Source organism: Podarcis pityusensis (assembly GCF_964106645.2).
Source record: "Podarcis pityusensis genome assembly, chromosome: 1".
Lineage (NCBI taxonomy): Eukaryota > Metazoa > Chordata > Lepidosauria > Squamata > Lacertidae > Podarcis > Podarcis pityusensis.
Window position 1 is genome coordinate 9,754,320 of NC_138028.1, and position 21,287 is coordinate 9,775,606.

The 21,287-nt window shown below is 44.9% G+C and overlaps 1 protein-coding gene across 1 annotated transcript in view; it reads right to left on the reverse strand.

Moving 5' to 3' along the window:
• Nucleotides 1-5,583: 5,583 nt before the first annotated feature.
• KCNH5 (potassium voltage-gated channel subfamily H member 5) overlaps nt 5,584-21,287 on the reverse strand; it is a 188,184-nt gene continuing 172,480 nt past the window's right edge. The window contains exon 11 of the mRNA XM_081015936.1: nt 5,584-6,799. Within this exon, the coding sequence (XP_080872062.1) occupies nt 5,852-6,799 (948 nt within the window). The 3' untranslated portion in view covers nt 5,584-5,851. The remainder of the gene's footprint in view (nt 6,800-21,287) is intronic.

The window sequence follows — 21,287 nt, forward strand, 5'->3', positions numbered from 1 at the left end:
GGAGAAATGTTGGAGGAGATGTGACCCCTGAGCCAAGGAGATGCCATATTTGTTTGACCCCCCCCCCATGTATAAAATGACCCCTATTTTGGGGAGCCTATAATTAAGAAATTTTAAAATTAAGAAAGTTGTTGAGCTTCTTTTGTAAGTTCGCTGAGCTGTTGGGCAGCTTTTTGATGATCTGGTAGATGGAACTGGTGCTGTAATTCACCTCATACTGGCACTCACCAAATCCCCTTATCTCTGCCGACATTCCCGGCTACCGCTGCAGCACCAGCCCTTGCTTCCTTACCGTATTAACCCGTGTATAAGATGACCCTCAATTGATTTCAGAAAAAAGCTCATCTTATACATGGAAAAATAAAATACAGTAAGTAACTATACAACCTCTAGAAGACATCTGAAGGCAGCCCTCTATAGGGAAGTCTTCTAATGTTTAATGTTTTATTGTGTTTTTATATAACTTGGAAGCCATCCAGAGTGGCCGTCAGAAGGGCGGGGTATAAATAAAATTGTTGTTGTTGTTATCATGGAATTGGATGTCCCTATTTTCATCAGAGAAATGTTGGAGAGTATGCCCTGCACAGAAGTCAGCTGAATTGTATTTCCACCCTGGCAACATAATATCATTATTATTAGGTTTGCTCAGTGCTTTTTTCTGGGGGTACGCAGGGGTATGCGTACCCCTAAATATTTTGTGTTGCCCCAACTGACCAACGGACAGACAGGCGGACTGATATGCCAGCTGTCTCCGCAGTATCAGTGTGGATTAGAGCTCCATCATTCTCCTTGCTGGTGGCTTATGGTGAGATCTTGCAAGTTCTTGCTGGAAAACAATGGTGCTGTCAGTGCCACTTCTATGGTGGCAAGGCAGGTGGGGCAGCCGCAGGGCTGCCACCTGTTGGGCTTCCATCACTCGAGGCAGTTGCCTCACCTTGCCTCCTGGGCGGGCCGGCCCTGCAACATACCATGCTCATATGGGGTCACTCAAATCGTTGAAGGACTGCCACACTGGCTTTCCAAATCCTCTTAATGCTGCTGACTTAACCACTGATCCTAGTTCACAGTGGAGAGGGGCACCTGGGCCCTCGGTTGACTTTACAGAACCACCGACCTTCTGATCGGCAAGTCCTAGGCTCTATGGTTTAACCCACAGTGCCACTCGCGTCCCAGTATTTAGGATAAAAACACCCTAATGCAGACACTACCACTTCCCCCGCCGCCAAATAGTGGAATGATGACTGAGCCTATTCTGTGCCCATAGAATTCTGGCTGGCCTTTGGAGGTGGTCAGGGAGACGAGAAAGCAAATGTGAAGGAGGAATGGAATGGAGTGTTCTGAAACTGGGTATGGTTGGTTGGAATTCTGAAAAGGAGCATCCCGTGATGCAGTATTTCATGACTAATAGTTTTTCAGTTCATTCTGTGCAGATCCAGAATCAATGAACAGGTATCCATGTCTGTCTGTCTGTCTGTCTGTCTTATTTTGCACCTTTCTGGGGCAGGAACTCAATTCAAAATCTGAACGAAGGTTGAAAAATGCTCAAAACAAGATACGCCACGAATAATTGGTCTCGGGAGGTCCTCCCTGTTCTCCAAACAGAGTCTCTCCGGAAGTTAGAAATGCATTTTGCTACATGAATGAATCATCACATGAATATTTAGGCACCAGTAGCATTCAGAGCTTCATGGTTCTTTGGAACATATGGACTTAGATATAATGTTAATGTAACACCCCAATGAGAGAAGCAACGTCAAATTATAGAACATCTCTGTTCTTAACTTTTTAAATTTTACATTCACCAGGAAACATTGAATACATATTTTACGATACCTGGATTGAAATTTGGTATAGCTGTCAGGGGCCAGATACAACATTTCCCCCCAGGCCTGTTTATCCATCAGTTGGTTCAATCCTGACCTATAACAGCCATCTCCAACCCAGTGGCTCCAGATGTTTGGAACCACACTTCCCATCATCCAAGTTCCCATCCTTTTTATAATATGATGCTGGCTTTGACAATGATGCAAGAACTGAAGGAGGGAAAGCTATGAAAACACGAATGACATATGTGCGTTGATTCGCAGAACAGGGATTTTCAAGTGGTTTGTGCAAAAGTGAGAAGTGGTTTTATAGAAGGTATGCAGCCTATTTTGGCAGAATCCTATATGTGTTGTGTCGACTATAGGACAGTATCTCATGCGTTGTAGGTTCTTTGGGCAATATTTACTGAGACCATCCGTGGGCACCATTGGAGGTATTGGTGGGCAAGCAGGCACCCACGGGTGCCACGCTGCCCCACTCACCCCCTATAGAAACTTACCTTTTCCAAAAGATAGGACATTTTGGTCCTCCGATCACAAGAAGAGAGAAAGGCATTTTTATAGCCCTGGAACAAAGCACAGTGCTTTGTACGGTCAGAAAATGCGATCTGCATGCAACAAATACAGGATGGAGTGGGAAATGATACCTTTCTACATCCCTAATACCAGCAGGAGTTCTTTGGAGGAAAAGGTGTGTTATAATGATATTAGGTAGGTAGGTAGGTAGGTAGATACTTGAGCTAAGCCATAGATGTGACTCTAAGTAGGCTGTATCCAACCCAGTGCATGTGGAAGGCAGTTTGCATCACAAATATTTCCCTTCCTCCAATGTTGTTGGTTTTTTTTTAATGATGCAGCATAAATAGAGTTGATGGGCAATACCCACACATCCACGCCATGATTTTGAGAACTGTTAAAACCCCCTAAAAGGTGTACTGGGCATCCTGGGGTGTGTGTTTCTCTCTCACACACGCATGCATGCATAGATAGAAATGTCTGCATGGACGGCTTGTTGTTGTTTTTCCTGTTGTCTACCAAAGATCAGAAAAAGAATGCAGAATGCAGAGAACATTGTCAGCATTGATTTTTCGCTACTTCTATCCTTATCCACCAAGTTTGCAGATGAATAAATGATAGTAAATGAATACCACCCGTGGTTTTCGGGTAAACAGTTCTGCCAGTGCAAGGAGTTTTAGCTGAGATGGCTTTGAAGTGAAGCAAGACCTGCACCAGCAGTTGGGAGTTGCCATCACTGGTCACCACAACACTTTTGCCTTTTGATGCTGTCAGCCTCCTTTGGAAGAGAAAGATGGGGGAGCCAGCTATATACCATCATACCATCAAACCCCCCCCCCCGAACTGTATTTAAGCCAGTCTCCTGGGAGTGGAGCAAGACCAACAGCAGAATCTTTACTTTTGTTTTTGCTCTGTATTTACCGTATTTTTCGCTCTATAGGAGGCACCCGACCATAGGACGCACCTTATTTTAGAGGGGGAGAACAAGAAAAAAAACCCTCCCTCTCTCTGCTCAGCGCCCCTTCAGCGAAGCGGCAGGAGAAACGGAGCCCCTTCCATTTCTCCTCCCGCTTGGTTGAAGGGGCGCTGCGCAGCTCTCCATCTCTGCTGAAGCTAGGAGAGTCTTGCTCTCCCGGCTTCAGCAAAAGGAACCCGAAGCCTCCGGAGTGCAGCGCGAGTTCCCGCTGCACTCCTGAGGCTTCAGGCGGCTATCCCTGAAGCCTGGAGAGCAAGAGGCTTCAGCGAAAGCAGTGCAAAGCCTCCGGAGCATGGAGGGAGTGCTCCCTCTGTGCTTTGGAGGCTTTGCGTTGCTATCGCTGAAGCCAAGGAGCCTGCATTCGCTCCATAGGACACACACACATTTCCCCTTAATTTTTGGAGGGGGAAAAGTGAGTCCTATAGAGCGAAAAATACGGTATGTACATAAGCCTAACTGGTTCTTGGGTGCTATTCAATGGCTGGGGCAACCCAGTCAAATGGATGGTATACAAATAATACATTTGTTTGTTTGTTTATGTTGTTCTGTGCTTTCTAAATTGTTGGTTTTTGTTCTTTTGAACCTACTGACATGTTATGCAATTTGTATATTTGTATTTTCAGCATCCTCTACTTTGACGTCCTGATGTTTTAAATGGTTGCTGTAAGCCATTTTGGGCACAGCTCGTCATGGGAAAGCAGCATATAAGTAAAATCAATCAATCAATCAATCAATGGAACTTCCCTGTCCTCTTCTTCTCTCCCTGTCACCCCCCCCCATACTTCTGCGTTCCCTCTCAACCTTCTAGAGGAGATTTATGGTGGGTGCAGGGGGGAGATAATGTGTATGAAGACAACAAACTCCCACTCTCAGCCTCACTGAGGAAAGGAAAGCCGAGCGATATGTTTGCCATCAGCTTGGCTGAAGGAGTTGCCGGAAGGAGGCGTACAAGGCGTTATCCAACTGTCTGAGGGACTCTACTGCAGATTTGTGTACAGTTCGCTCCTTAGTACTTTTCTTCTCTTCTCCTGAAGACATCCCACAAGGGTAGATTTCCCCCTCAGGGTTTACTCCCAATAAACTACCTCATGAATGAGTATAACCCGCAAGGCAGCAGAGGTTTAGGATGAGAGTTTTCCTTCTCCTTGGTGGGCTGATGAGCCCCTCTACAGCACGGGCAGAAACCACCTTCTTGACCATTGGACCCACAATTGGTCTCATCTGCCGTAAATATTTCTAATACTTTAAGAGAGGGGTGGCTAATATATGTAGGAATCTTTGATGGTGGTTTCTGGAGCACTTGCACCTCCTGAATGTAGCTCAGAGTTGGAGATCACCCTTTCCCATCCCAGTAGCCTCCAGATGCCTTGCAACTCCCATCAGCCCCTGCCAACAAGAGCCAATGATCAGGGAGCACAAAAACAACTGGAAGACACCAGGTTGAGGAAGGGTGATACTGGCCATTTACCTAGTACCATACAGTGTAAAGAGCAACCACTGACATATCTGCTTAGCTCTGTCCCCCAGCCCTTTTCAGGTTCTTGGTCCAAGAGTGTGACAAAGAGACAGAATCCAGGGATTGTTTGTGGCCTCCTTTTGACATCCTATACCATTCCATAAATTAGTATGTTATTAGATGGTAGAGCCTGAAATGTTTCCCCACCATGGCGTAGCCAGGATTTATATTTTTTTTTGGGGGGGGGGTCAGGACACCCACCTGTCACCGTCTTCCATCTGGCTCTGTCTAGCAGATTCAGAATGAAATGCCTCAACAACAGTCGTTTTAAATTACTTTTGACCCCAAGTGCTCAGAAAAATCTGTCGAAATCTTTCTACAATTTCTACTTTTAGAATTTAGTATTTTTTTTGATTGGATTGATTGGGGAGGCAGCTGCCCCCTGCCCCTCTGGCTACACCCATGTTCAATTTATTTACTGGCAAACTGGTCCGTGATTCTTTAAATAGCACACTGTCGCCTTCGTTGCTTGTTTTTTTTAAAACAAAATTCATCCTTTTATTTTATAATAGAGATTATAAATAAATTGAAAGTGTGCATGCAGTCAACTGCATATTATACAAGCAATATCTATGTTAATAACTGTTTTCTTTGGCAGGCCAGAATCCAGCTGGACATGCAATATTTACATATCAAAATCCATTTTTGTGTGTGTGTTCAAGTCATATCGAATGCAAGTGAAAATATATGTTTTTATATATATATTATATATATATATATATATATTATTTAGTCAATATATATATATACACACACACACACACACACACACATATGCACACACACATGAACATATACACCTGTTCTGGTACGTTATATATACATGTGTGTATGTCTCTCTCTGTGTGTGCCTGCTCATTTCACAGCATACCCGTATAGTTGTATCCAATGTTGGTCATATCCAGAGAGGACCCATTGAAATGCATGGGCGTGACCAACTTAAGCCCATTCAGTCTAATGGACCTACTCCAACTTAGTCGGAGACAACGCAGAGTACAGAAAGAGAAATAGGCATATCTATTAAAAGTGGATCTCATCTTTTTCTGATTCAGGTGAGTCGGGCCTCGAAACGCTAAAAATATCCTGACAAGGTATTTGGGACGGCAGCTTAGGGGGCAAATGGGATTTGGGAGAAGGTGTCGGTGGGGTGCTCTTTTCAGACAGTATCTTTAAGATCTCGGCCACCTGCTTCTCCAGGACAGCCATCCTGCTGCTTAGCAGCTGAATATCTTCCTTGAGTTCATGTTTGACCTCCTGGAGGGTAGTTTGTAAGGCCTGTTCGGGGATGGGGTAAAAGGGGTGTTTTGCATCCGCTTGGCTGGGGCTGTGCTCCAGGGGGCTCCGGTTCTCGCCAGCTTTGTCCAAACGAAGGTCACTTTTTGTGATCCCACTGTCACAAGAGTCCGTTTTCCGCAGTGGGTTTTTAGTTACGCCATTATCCGAGTCGCTGCTCTTGGGGTCGTCAGACAACAACCCCATGGACTCTGCTTTGGTGACATTGTTCCAGTCTTCCTTCTTCTCCTCCTGCCCCGCCATGGTGTTCTTTAGCCTAAGCCACCCCTTCCCATTCCCGTTTTTCATCCTCACGGGACTGGTCACCTTGAGGGATTTCTGCTCACTGTTGCCATTGGGCTTCAGCTCCATGGCATCCCTGTTGTTCTGTTTGATGACCTCATTGGTCTTCACGTAAGACAGAGACGTCTGGATGGGTGTGATCTGAGACACAGTGACCACGCTTGTGCCAGTGATGGAGGACCCATTCTGCATGGTCCGGGTCTCCACTTGGAGGCTATTCCTCTCTGGGTCAATGATGGTTGTGCCTTGGTTCCGCATCTCCTTCTGCTGCTTGAATTTCTGGAAGAGCTTTCTCACTGGGTGGTCCACGGGGATGCTCAAGGTCACTTCATTCTTCTGACGCAGGCGCTCCTCCTCTTCTTTTTTGACATCACTGATTTTCCGGAAAATAATCTGCAAGGGACAAAAATCCAACATGTAGTAAGAAACAAACCAACAAAACAGCTTTCCTTGGTGAGCAAATATTTTCTGAGTGGGACCAAATATCATGGGCTTAGTGCAACTTTCTCAACCTGATGTCCTTCCAGATGTTGTTGGATTCCAATTCCCATTAGCCCCAGCCAGCAAGGCCCAACGGTCAGGGATGATGGGAGCTATAGTCCAAAAAGGCACTAGGTTGGCAAAAGTTGGTTTAGTGGGGGAAATTCCTCCTTGTTTCTTTTTGGTATTTTCTCTGCAAGTGAATACAATATCCAAATTGGGTGGCGACAGATATCCAAATTCATTTTATCCATTGTTTGCTCCTGTCTCCAACCATCCATACGTTGTGCTACAATATTTCCTTACAAGGATGAAGCAAGGCAGGATATCTGTGGCTCCCTAGATCTTTGTTTACCTTTCTTTATTTGAAGAAATTATATTCTGCTTAACTGCAATGGTCTCTAAATGGTTTGTAAGATGAAATAAATATAAATATAAATCAATTAAAACCATTAAATCAAATTAAAATTAAAATGTTTTCTTGAATAATAACAACCATAAAGTCTTCATTAGGTTCCAGGTGTCCAGTAGTGAGTGACCCTGTTTGACCCCCACTGGAAGGGAGTACCATAAAATTGTGCCCACATTATTGAATAAACAGTTAAGAGAGGATATGAACATCTGAACCATTTGAGACCAAAAACAGTGATTCCCCTCAAGGGCCTTCATGATCAGGCAAGAATATAAGTGATCAGGTGGTCCTTGAGGTATCCTGGATCCAAATTGTAACTGACCTTGTAAATCAATACAATAACATTGAACCTGACCCAGGTAAGGTAAAAGGTAAAGGACCCCTGGACAGTTAAGTTCAGTCAAAGGCGACCATGGGTTTGCGGCGCCCATCTCGCTTTCAGGCTGAGGGAGCCGGCGTTTGTCCGCAGGCAGCTTCTGAGTCATGACTAAACCACTTATGGCACAACGGAACATCGTGACGGAAGCCAGAGCACACAGAAACGTCATTTACCTGCCCGCCACAGTGGTACCTATTTATCTACTTGCACTGGTATGCTTTTGAACTGCTAGGTTGGCAGGAGCTGGGACAGAGCAACAGGAGCTCACTCCATTGTGGGGCTTTGAACCGCTGACCTTCTGATCGGCAAGCCCAAGAGGCTCAATGGTTTAGACCACAGCACCACCCGCATCCCACCTGAGCCAGGAGCCTATGGGCAGTGCAGGGTTTAAAACACTGGAGTGCTGGTGATAATCTGTTCCCTTAAACAGTATAGCTGAGGCATTTTGCAACAACTGGAGCTCCCAAGTCCAGGCCAAAGGGGCGCCCCATATAGAGCATATTGTAACAACCGAGTCTTGATGTTTCCATTTCTCATGGGCCCCAGGTGGCATGGTCAATGCTTAGGGATAATAGGAGTCCAGCAACACAGCCCTGTTCTTGTTGGAGAGTATCAAGTTAAGAAGGAAGTGCGTTGACATCTGTTGATGTGCATTATGATAATCCTTGAGCATGACACACAATCAACCTGTTTGTAGTGCTTCCAACAGTGGCAAGCTGATGCGGCTGCAGATTATGCAAGGAAGAAACAGAATCCCCACACCTGGTTCAATGTGCCTTTATGTGGAAGCAATTCCTAGGTATAGGTGAATCTGTTGATTTTGGTTTCTCATTTTTCCAACCTTAAGTCCAGTTCTCCACATCAGTTTGCATTTTCTTTTTTAAGTCTTCAGGAAAATTCATCAGCCTTTTAGTGCAAATTTCTTCCCATGCACATGTTTCTGAATGCAATTTGCTCCTAAAATACGCATTTTTGCAAAGTTCCCCACAATACACACACTCACAGCCAATAAAATAATATAATGCATGATTGCTGCATGCTATTTTCACTAACATATGTATTCTACCTTAGTGTATGCATCTCGAACACATGACTTGGCTGGAAAACTGCATGACAAAATTTGGAAGAAATGCAAATTTCAAAGGATGGCTGTGTTTTAGTTCAGATGGTGTTCTACGACCCCATTCTAACTATTCAGGGGTTCAGGGCAAACGAGTCATCACCCAGTTCCTCGCCTCTTTTGGAGCCAGCAACCAGAAGTTTCTGCCCGTTCCACAAAACCGTAGTTCGTCGCAGGCAAGGCTGATTCTGATGGCGTTGGAAGGCGACAAGGTGGGGGTGCTGGGGGAATTTGACACACTGAAAGTTAATCTAGGAAATCAACTCCGTGATCAAAGCTCCCCTTGGCTTCATTAAAATGCACCACGCACAAGCCGCCTTCCAACTACAGTAAGGACATGGGTGATGGCCTGGAGTTAACGCAGCTACTTAGCATAATTTAGAACCACAACATGTTTATTAGTAATGAGTTGAAACAGCAAAAAGTGTGCAGGGTGTGGGTGGGTGTGCGTCTATGGCAGGGGGGAACAGGCTGGTGCTTTTATCTCCCTGCTATGACCCAAATAGAGTGCGCATGGATCTTCAATTAAGAGCTGTTCTTGCTTTCATTTGGCTGTCATAGTCTACAACGAAAGCTGCAGGGGATGGCAAATAATATTTTTAATTATACGTGTCACGCTGCTCCTGCTGCCAGCTGGGGTTTGGGGCCCTTTGCAAAAAAAATAATATTATTAATATACTCAGCGATTCCTACACAACCAGAAAAAAGAATAAAATCATGTTTAAAATATTAAAGCGTGTTTTTAAGGCAAAAAGGGTATGTAAAGGAACATATGCTAAAAAGAGGCAACAGTTCTTGGAGAACAATAATAGCAAGGAATGTTTGGTTCTGAGTGTGCAGCAGCTGTGAAAAAGGAGAATTCCATGCTAGGAATCTTTAAGAAAGGAACTGAATGCAGACTGCCAATATCCTCCTCAAAAGATTCCATCAACTTTGTCTCTGAAAAATTTGTACACATCACTTGTGAAGACAGGCAAAGTAATGCCAGTATGCTGGAAGAAGCAAATATCACCAGTGTCGAAGCGATGATTCTTCAACATCAGCTTCGTTGGACTGGTCATGTTGTACGGATGCCTGATTATCGTCTTCCAAAGCAACTACTCTATTCCAAACTTAAAAATGGAAAGTGTAATGCTGGTGGTCAACAAAAGAGGTTTAAAGACTCTCTCAAGGGAAATCTTTAAAAAGGTAGAATAAAAACACAGACAACTGGGAAACGCTGGCCTGCGAACCCTCCAGTTGGACACCTTTGCCAAAGGTGTCATGGGCTTTGAAGACACTTGAACTCAGGATGCTAGGGAGAAATGTGCTAAGAGGACGGCACGCTTAGCAAACTTTCACCATGATCAACTCCTGCCCAGAAACCAATGTCCCCACGGTGGAAGGACGTGTGGATCCAGAATTGGCCTCCACAGTCACTTACAGATTCGTTAAGACCATGCTCATGGAAGACAATTTTACTTGGCTACGAGGGATCGCCAAAGAAGGAGGAGGAGAAGAAGGAGGAAGAAATGCATAAAATTCTGGACGGAATGGGGACAGTGAGTAGAGAATCTATTTTTTCTCCCTCTCTCACAACAACACAGAACTCGGGGACATCTAGGGAAACTGAGAGTCGGAAGATTCAGGACAGGCAAAAGATAGGACTTCTTCATACAGCGCATAGTGTTTTTTTTTTTAAAAAATGATATTTATTCCAAGTTTAGGATTACAAAAAAGAGAGAAAAACCATACAAAATAAAATAAGCATATAACAAAAAACAAACAATAAAAAAGACTTAACAAAAAATATAAAGATGCATTGCATTAAAATAAAACAAAAAACAAATTATACCTTTACCTAACCTTTTTTCCCTTTACTTATTTCCATGACCTCCTCTCACCTCCCAACTTTGTATTCTAGTTCAAATCGTATTTCCAGCAGATCCTTCTAACCTTCTTTTCATTTACTTATTTTAACATTCAATAATGTAATTAATCCTCCTCTATTTCATCAATTTCCATACCTCATTTTTACTTAATCCATTATATCATATCTGCCAAAACAACCTAATATTCTTTTTCCAACCTCTTTCTAACATTCTTTTATATTGCAATATTTTTGAAGATATATTTTAAATTTTTTCCAGTCTTCTTCCATCGACCCTTCTCCCTGGTCTCGAATTCTGCCGGTCATCTCAGCCAATTCCATATAGTCCATCACTTTCATCTGCCATTCTTCTCGGGTAGGCAATTCTTGTGTCTTCCAGTACTTCCCAATGAGTATTCTTGCTGCTGCTGTCGCATACATGAAAAAAGTTCTATCTTCCCTTTGCACCGACCATGCCCAGGAGGAAGGCCTCTGGTTTCTTCAGAAAAGTATATTTCAATACCTTTTTTAATTCATTATATATCATTTCCCAGAAGGCCTTGATCTTTGGGCACGTCCACCAAAGGTGAAAAAAAGTACCTTCATTTTCTCTACATTTCCAACATTTATTATCGGGCAAATGATAGATTTTTGCTAGCTTGACTGGAGTTAAGTACCACCTGTAGATCATTTTCATTATATTTTCTCTTAAGGCATTACAAGCCGTAAATTTCATACCTGTGGTCCATAACCGTTCCCAGTCAGCAAACATAATATTATGTCCGAAATCGTGTGCCCATTTAATCATAACAGATTTAACCGTTTCATCCTGTGTATTCCATTTCAGCAGCAAATTATACATTCTTGACAAATTCTTAGTTTTAGGACATACAGCGCATAGTTAAACTGTGGAACTCATTCCCACAAGAAGAAGAAGATGAAGAGTTTGGATTTGATATCCCGCTTTATCACTACCAGAAGGAGTCTCAAAGTGGCTAACATTCTCCTTTCCCTTCCTCCCCCACAACAAACACTCTATGAGGTGAGTGGGGCTGAGAGACTTCAGAGAAGTGTGACTGGCCCAAGGTCACCCAGCAGCTGCATGTGGAGGAGCAGGGAAGCGAAGGCGGTTCACCAGATTATGAGACTACCGCTCTTAACCACTACACCACACTGGCTCTCAGCACACAAGATGCAGTGATGGCCACCAACTTGGATGGTTTAAAAAGAGGACTAGATGAATCCATGCGGGACAATGGCGATGTTCTACTTTAACTGCTGGAGGCTGGAGGCTTATGAAAACCAGTTGCTGGAAACAGCAGGAGCGGAGACTTGCTCTTGTGCCCAGATCCTGCTTGTGGGTGTCTGGTCAGAAGGGGGAGATGCAGTAGATGGGCCACTGGCCTGATACAGCAGCCTCTTCTTTTGCTCACCCCTCCTACTTTCTGCAAAATGGTGATGAACATTACATTGAATAGGCTGATTTCCATGTGCTTATGAATAAGGGATGGAGCTATGAAACAGGAAATACTTCATTTCAACCTCACCTCTGCCAGGAACATGTGCAGAGGAGGGCAACAAAGATGATTAAGAGTCTGGTTGGCCACTGTGAGAACAGGATGCTGGAATAGACGGGTCATTGGCCTGATCCAGCAGGCTCTTATATTCTTATGAGATCAGAAGACGCATATGCTCCACTATATTTCCTTGACTTCTCTGTAGGCTACACATGTGCTTGACTACTGAGCTATTGTCCCTCGTGAGACCTTATATAGGTAAAGGTAAAGGGACCCCTGACCATTAGGCCCAGTCGCGGACGACTCTGGGGTTGCGGCGCTCATCTCACTTTATTGGCCGAGAGAGCTGGCGTACAGCTTCTGGGTCATGTGGCCAGCATGACTAAGCCACTTCTGGTGAACCAGAGCAGCACACAGAAACGCCATTTACCTTCCCGCCGGAGCGGTACCTATTTATCTACTTGCACTTTGACGTGCTTTCGAACTGCTAGGTTGGCAGGAGCATGGACCGAGCAACGGGAGCTCACCCCGTCGCAGGGATTCAAACCACCAACCTTCTGATTGGCAAGTCCTAGGCTCTGTGGTTTAACCCACAGCGCCACCCGTGTCCCTGAGACCTTATATACTTGCCCCTTATATACTCAGTTGATCACTAAGCTCTGAAGATGAGGACCTCTTGCAGAAACCATCTCATCAGGACTTCCATTCCATACCATGCAGGAATTGGGTCTTTAGAACCTTTCCTTTGGCACTCCCATTACAAATGGGACAGGCGTCTTCTCTATTTTTTAAAATATTTTTTTATTTGGAACTTACTGAACAAGAGGAAATTTTTATGCCTGTATTAGACTTGGCATTGTGTTTATGGATGTCTTTATCATTGCCGTTTTCATGATTTTATTGTTAATTGCTTTGGGATGCTTTGTGGGAAGCGCTTCATTAATGAAATGAAATAAATAAATGTTGCACCTGCGATCTATCTGTTCGGCAGACATTTGGTTGTACACTGCAAAATTCCAGTGACAAGTCTAATTCCAATGCGCAGATTGTTGCTGCAGCAGACTTAAATTAGATCTTGGCGTAGGGCGTGCAGATTCCAACGGTATCTACCATATGCACACATACATAAATATCTCAGTTAAAGATAGCATACGCAGAAGATAGGATTTATGTGCAAACAGGAAGTGTGTGTGAGTTCCATGGTGAGGCTCTTGAAAGCCGTCACAGGACTGCCGCCCCGTGGAAACATTTCATGGGGAACGCACTATTCAGAGGAAGGATCAGAGAACAAGAAGGCAGATTCCTATTGCATCTTATTCCCAGACTTATCTCTGGAAAACAATTCCCACTAAAATAATTTCCCATCTTAATATTCCCCATGAACTGGCACTGGTTTTAAGGTCATTTCCAGTATTATAAGTCCTTGATATGCCTGTTTTTCCTGAATAGGAAGTCCACCACTTGTAACTCACTCTACATAGGGCTGCCCTTGAGACTGATCCAGAAACTCCAGTGGGTGCAGAATGCTGCGGCGAGGCTCCTTACGGGGTCCTTGCCATGGGATCACATTCACCAGGTGCTATACCAGCTGCACTGGCTCCCAGTGGAGTACAGGATCAGGTTTAAGGTGCTGGTTTTAACCTTTAAAGCCCTATACGGCCTAGGACCCTCGTACCTACGGGACCGCCTCTCCTGGTATGTCCCACGGAGGACCTTATGGTCTTCAAATAAAAACATATTGGAGGTCCCAGGCCACAGGGAGGTTAGGCTGGCCTCAACCAGAGCCAGGGCTTTTTCGGCCGTGGCCCCGATCTGGTGGAACACTCTGTCCTTTAACTTTACCTTTTCCCTTTTTTTACCATGGATCTAATTTGAGGGGCGGGGGGTGGAAAACAAATTATTTAGTTCTTCCTTTTGCTTGCAGGAAAAAAAATGCAATTATGTTCTTCTAATATGAGTAGTTTTTCAGACCCTCTTTATGCAATCTGTTGAATATAAGAAGAGCCCAGAAACCTCTTTTCACACGGTCTGACCAAATGGAAAGCAGGACACGAGGAGTTTCCCCACTTTTGATTCTCAGCTACGGAAAACAGATGGTTTTTTTATTTTTTATTAAATGGAAAAAAGTGGTTTATGTTTATGGTCAAACTGATGCAACCTATATTAAGGTAAAGGTAAAGGGACCCCTGATCATTAGTTTCAGTCGTGGCCGACTCTGGGGTTGCGGCGCTCATCTCGCTTTACTGGCCGAGGGAGCCGGCGTACAGCTTCTGGATCATGTGGCCAGCATGACTAAGCCACTTCTGGCGAACCAGAGCAGTGCACGGAAATGCCGTTTACCTTCCCGCCAGAGTGGTACCTATTTATCTACTTGCACTTTGATGTGCTTTTGAACTGCTAAGTTGGCAGGAGCAGGGACCGAGCAACGGGAGCTCACCCCATTGCGGGGATTCGAACCACCAACCTTCTGATCGGCAAGTCCTAGGCTCTGTGGTTTAACCCACAGCGCCACCCCGTGCGCTGCTCTGGTTCACCAGAAGTGGCTTAGTCATGCTGGCCACATGACCCGGAAGCTGTACGCCGGCTCCCTCGGCCAATAAAGCAACCTATATTACTGGTGTAAAATGAATGTTAAAAGAGAGGAACGGAAAGGAAACAAGCTTCTCTCCACAAGTTGATATTTTCTATGCAGACTTTGCAAACGGTTGAAATTGCGATGGAATTTCACTTTGTCTAAGATGGACATCCAACCAAATGAAAGGGCAACAGTCCCCAAGCCCACAAGAGAATCTGCTCCATGGGAAATTAGACGAAGTTTCTCTTACAAGAAAAAGAAAAGAATCCTAATAATAGAACAAGCTCCCGTTTGTTGTTCCTTTGGCTTCCTTGAGATTACAGGCTCCCACACAGAGAGAAACATTTCAAAACGAGGAGCCCAGAGTTAAAAGTTAAGCCCCAAAGGACGAGGGCGGGGGAGAACTAAATTAATTGCTGCATAGACACCTTCTCAAGGGAAATGGAGAAAAACTACGCTGTATGGCAAGATCAACAGTCATTAATGTGATGGGAATTTGCTGTCAGGATTTGTTTCCCGTGGGCGGGGGTCTAAGAAGGCGGGTTTGTGTGTTAAGAAGAAGGGTTGCCGCTGAGGTCCTGTCCTCCCAAGTGGCTTACGTTTAAGGGTTATTTGGGGGGTGGTTAGAAAGCGGCTTGGGGTGAGGAAGGGAGAGGGAGGTTGCCGGTGTGGCAAGCGAAGGTTAAGTAAAAGTTAACCGGTTGTCAGCCCTGGAAAACTGAGGAGGTTTCTTTATCTACAACACAGGGGTGGTGAAGATAGCAGTAATGTGAGATGCTCTGCAGCCGTTATCCTAACCCCAATCTTTCTCGCAGGGTTCCTCTAAGGTAATGAAAGGTAATTCAGTCCTGGACATTAACCTAACCCCAACACTAGTCTCATTTCACACAGAGCCTGCACCAGCCAAACGAGCAACTTGCGCACAGAAGTCAGTTTTGTCAAGCGAAGCAGTTTTGGCATCAAGGCGGAATACAGTGGTACCTCGGGTTAAGAACTTAATTTGTTCTGGAGGTCCGTTCTTAACCTGAAACTGTTCTAAACCTGAGGTACCACTTTAGCTAATGGGGCCTCAACGCTGTCGCCACGCCACCACCGCGCAATTTCTGTTCTCATCCTGAAGCAAAGTTCTTAAGCCGAGGTACTATTTCTGGGTTAGCAGAGTCTGTAACCTGAAGCGTCTGTAACCTGAAGCATCTGTAACCCGAGGTACCACTGTACTCCCAGATAGCCAGCTGGGGTCCTACATCCAGAGCGCTTCTTCATCTACCATCTCGCCCCATTCTTAAGATCTCATGAAGGACCACATTCCCTTGCGGGGAACTTTCCAGGGGCCACATTCCATTGGTGGGTGGGACCAGGTGCAAGAGGGGATGGGCTACCTTTCAGGCAAGGATTCTCACCTCCCTAAAGTGGCCTAGCTAGCACTCAGCTGTCTCGAGAGACAATGGAGCGCACCTCCAAGGGTGAATTCAAACCACTGTAGAATCACAGCACCTGCTGTGGCTGCAGAGACCGGTAACTCATAACAGATGCTTCCTGCATTGGTTTTTGGCTGCGTCAGCAGCAACCTCCCCAGGGCATTGTGTATGTATTTGGATTTGATATCCCACTTTATCACTACCAGAAGGAGTCTCAAAGCGGCTAACATTCTCCTTTCCCTTCCTCCCCCTCAACAAACACTCTGTGAGGTGAGTGGGGCTGAGAGACTTCAGAGAAGTGTGACTGGCCCAAGGTCACCCAGCAGCTGCATGTGGAGGAGCGGGGAAGCGAACCCGGTTCACCAGATTACGAGTCCAGCGCTCTTAACCATTACACCACACTGGCTCTTGGAGGTATGGAGGTCTTGCCTCCTCAAAGAGCATCTGGCATCCTTTTGGAGGAAATGGAGTATGCCTCTGGGGGTGAAGTCAAACCACTGTGTTAGCTGCACTGAAGCGACCTCTTCCAGATGCAAGCCTGGACAGTGTGTATGGAGGTCTTGGGCTGCCCAGGCGACAAGACCCGTCCCCTTGGCCTCACTGATGTGGTCCAACGGAGAACGAGATGTTGGGTACCTTAGAAATGCTGCCTGCAGGTTATTTGAACAACAACACCTCTTTTATTTTCCTGTATTGAATTTCACCTCCCTCCGCCCCCACTTTAGTTCAAATAATTAAATCTGATTTGGGGGAGACGTGTCTGCTGAAAAACTGCAAGTTGAGAACCCCCCAAGCTCCAATTAGGTTTGAAAACATCAAATGCATTAAATGAAACAGCATATTGAGATGAGTCTCTCTCTCTCTCTCTCCCCCACCCTTCCCCTTTTCCGTTTTGCAAATGGGACACAGACTTGGTTGAACAAAAGTAAGTAATCCTCATTACATAACACAGACTATAAATATTCCACACCCATCAAAAGTGAGCAAGCAGAATTGTTCAAAGGGGCCGGGGCATTTCGGTTGCCCAAATGTAGCAGCTATAGAGCATCATATGTTACATAAAATTATTTACAAAATGCAGGCAGAAAACTGCCAGGAACTGGATTAAGTAATGATAAGGGGATTTCAAAGCTTCCAGTCAAAGTTGTCCGGAGGGGCAGAGAGGCAGAAGGGAAGCTGTGGGTTACTCAAGGCTATTTTGCCTAATGTACAGGGCAATCCTGTCTACGAGGAAGCAAGCCCCATTAAATCCAGTGGGTGCTTGCTCCCAGGTAAATGGGCACAGCACAGCAGCCTCAGACTGCAACGTTGTACTTAAAAATATACTGTATTTTTTCCGTGTATAACACCCCCCCATGTATAAGACGGACTCCAAATTAAGAAAATGGGGGGAGATTGCCTAGAGTTGTTAAGCTTTTTGTTGGGGGGGGGGATGATTGCCCAGAGTTGTTGAGCTGCAAATCGCACACGGTGCCACAGCCACCAATTGTCTGCCCGCTCACCACCAGCAGCCGCCAATCACCCGCCCTAATGCTGCAGCGGCAGCCAATCAACAGCAGGGCTTCCCACAGCCAATGATAATAATAATAATTATTATTATTATTTATTATTTATACCCCGCCCATCTGGCTGGGCTTCCCCAGCCACTCTGGGCGGCTTCCAACAAAATATTAAAATACAGTAATACAGTAACCTTCACATGGAATAGGACTGGCTTCTAGAAGCTCACATTCCACAGTAGAATTAGTGCAGGAAACAAGTCTAATGATGGCATGATGGCTTGCGCTGTAAGATTCTTAGTTGTTCTTGTTTTTAATTCCTGTTTATTTATCATTTTTGCACAAGATTCAGTTTCAGTGGTATTACAGACTTGTGAAAATTAGGGAAATGTTGAGAAATTCACTGGGCAATGCTGGAAATGCTGAGCGAAGGATTTAAATTTTATACACAGCCAGTGGCACTGCAAGATCACAAGGGACTAAAAATAAGAAGTGTCTGTTGAGGAACGGCTGAAGGAGGTTGGCAAAGCTCCGCTGAGGTGTCAACTGCCTGTTATTGCACAGGCAAAGGAGAACAGCTGAGTCATTCGTCAGATATACAGAGAACCGTAGAATTGTAGAGTTGGAAGGGATCCCGAGGGTCATCTAGTCCAACCCCCTGCAATGCAGGAATCTCAGCTAAAGCATCCATGACAGATGGCCCTTCAACCTCTGTTTAAAAACCTCCAAGGAAGGAGAGTCCACCACCTCTCATGGGAGTCTGTTCCACTGCTAAACAGCTCTTTTTGCTAAACAGCTCTGTCATAAAGTTTTTCCAAATATTCAGTCGGACTCTCCTTTCTTGTAACTTGAAGTCGTTGGTTCGAGTCCTACCCTCCAGAGCAGGAGAAAACAAGCTTCTTCCCTTTTCCACATGACAGCCCTTGAGATATTTGAAGAGGGCTATCATATCTCCTCTCAGTCTCTTCTTTTCCAGGCTAAACATGCCCTGCTCCTTCAACCATTCCTCATATGGCTTGGTTTCCAGACCCTTGATCATCTTGGTCACCCTCCTCTGCAACATCTTCCGACTTTTCAATATCCTTCTTAAACTGGACGCAGTATTGCAGGTATGGTCTGACCAAGGCAGTGGTACTATGACTTTCCTTACCTCTGCTTAAAAACCTCCAGTTCATGGTTTTAAAAAGCATGGCTCCCAGTACATTTCCAAGCACAATTCAAAGTGTTGGTCTGACCTTTAAAGCCCTAAACAGCCTCGGCCCAGTATACCTGAAGGAGCGTCTCCACCCTCATCGTTCTGCCCAGACACTGAGGTCCAGTGCCGAGGGTCTTCTGGCAGTTCCCTCATTGCGAGAAGTGAGGTTACAGGGAACAAGGGAGAGGGCCTTCTCAGTAGTGGTGCCCACCCTGAGGAACACCCTCCCTTCAGATGTGAAGGAAATAAGCATCTATCTTATTTTTAAAAGGCAGCCCTGTTTAGGGAAGCTTTTAATATTTAATGCTGTATTGTTTTTAACACTTGAATGGGAGCAGCCCAGAGTGGCTGAGGAAACTCAGCCAGATGGGCGGGGTATAATTTATTTATTTATTTATTTATTTCACCTTCATTATCTCAGTGATCTTTACAACACCTCTGCAATGCAAGTCAGTATGGTTATCCCCGTTTTGCAGCTGAGAGTTGGGTGACAGAGGCTGACAGGTAATGGTTTTGCTTCAAGCTGCATAGTTTATTCATGGCAGAGGCAACATTTGAATTCCCCAAACTTCTTGCTTCCCTGTTCAGTCTTTCAGCTCCTGCCCCCATCCTAGCTCTGCCCCTGTGGGCCAGCAAAGTGGCTGGGTTGTGTCTGCAGCGAACGAAATAACTCAAGGCTGCGAGTGCTCGCAAAATCCAGCTTCTGGCTCTTTTATTCCCCTTATTTCTCACGAAAACCTTCCTCTCGTTTTATTAATTGGAAGTCTTGGGACGGCTAATGGATGACCCAAAGCGAAGCTTCTTAGCTGCTATTAAACTGGCTGTTTTTCTCAGGTTGCTTCGCTTTGATTTGCAAGCCGGCCTTTAAAACAAACTATCCCTCTGGCGCTTAAATTGCCCTCCCAATAAATTCAGCATAATCCTCCGTGTACGAAAAGCTACATTTTGCCATTAAAACAATGCCCTTAAATTGCAAGAGGAGATGTTGGGGAGAGAGAGCGCACCCTGCTTTGGGTTATGTAATGAGCTGACTGCACCATTATAGCTGAACCCTTGCATAAACACCTGCCCTCCTTCAAACTGGTGCTTTTGCAGAAAGAGATTTTTCTGCCAGATAGTCCTCCACAGGCTGTTTGAAATATACCTAAGATAATTGCCTTTTCCACATTGTCATTGATCCTTGCTTCTCAAATACTGGCGTATGCAAATAAAAAGGTGGGGGTTAAAAAAAAAAAAAGGCTTGCATCTGGGCACAGTTCAAAATTTGCCAAACAGTTGCAAATTTGACATTTGCTCCTAAGCTATGAGGCATGCAGATCTGTCAAATTGTAATTCCTTTCCATTTTTCCAGTTCAGTCCTCTGCATTAATTTGCAATTAATTATTCCCCCCCAAAAAAATTCATCTGAATTTTCATTGCGAACTTTTGCCTAATATACACATTTTTTTCAAAGCAACTTCCCCTAATATAATGCTTGGCCATTCTATTATGACTATTATATAGAATCATAGCACTGTAGAGTTGGAAGGGACCCAAGGGTCATCTAGTGCTTTTTTGGGGGGGGGGATTTTACCCCAGGAAATAAACTGCCACAGGGGCTGGATTAGACCAACCGCCGGGCTGGATTAGGCCCCCGGTATGGACTTTGGACATCAATGTCCAACTGTGATCGACAGGTGTATTGCCAGGTGCTCCAGGTTGATCGCGGGATTTAAAAAAGGGATCGCCCGGTTGCTCCTGAGCGCTCGCAATGCGAATTTATGGAATCCTTCCCAAAGAAAGCTGGGCAACTGTGGTCCCCCCCCCCAAAAGCTCAATAACTCTTGTCAAGCCTTCATAAAAATAGCTCAACAACTCTGCTCCCTCTCCCCTAAAAAAAAAAAGCTCAACTATGGGCAATGACAATGGGTAGATCACTGCCAGTTTTATTTATTATACTGGGGGTAGATTGCAGTCTCTAGAGACTTGGACGTGCCTGATGTAGATTAATGGGGATGGAGGGGGTAAACCTTTACTGGGAGCAACACCATTTTTAGAGAGATATGCATTCCTTTGTCTCTTGCTGTGATTATTAAAAAACTTATCTAGTAATCTGGTAAAAATGCTCTTTTCATTTGATCCGCTTATTTACTGCCACCAGGGGAGGGATCCGCTTCCCCAAAGCCTGATAGACCACCAAGTTTGGATCCACCCTGGCCCCTCTTGCAAGCTGGTGCCTCTGGTAAATAATAAGTGAGCTCCAGCGCAGGCCTAGAACAGATTTATTAAAATGTCTTACTTTGCACATAGAGTTCTTCACCACAAGTATTGGCATAGCCTTTCCAGACGCCTTTCTTGGAATGCAGTCAGCTCCTGAACTCCAATTGTGACTCAGTTATACCAAGAACTCTTTCATTTACTTCCCCTACTTAATTTTTTCAGCAAACTTAATGCATGC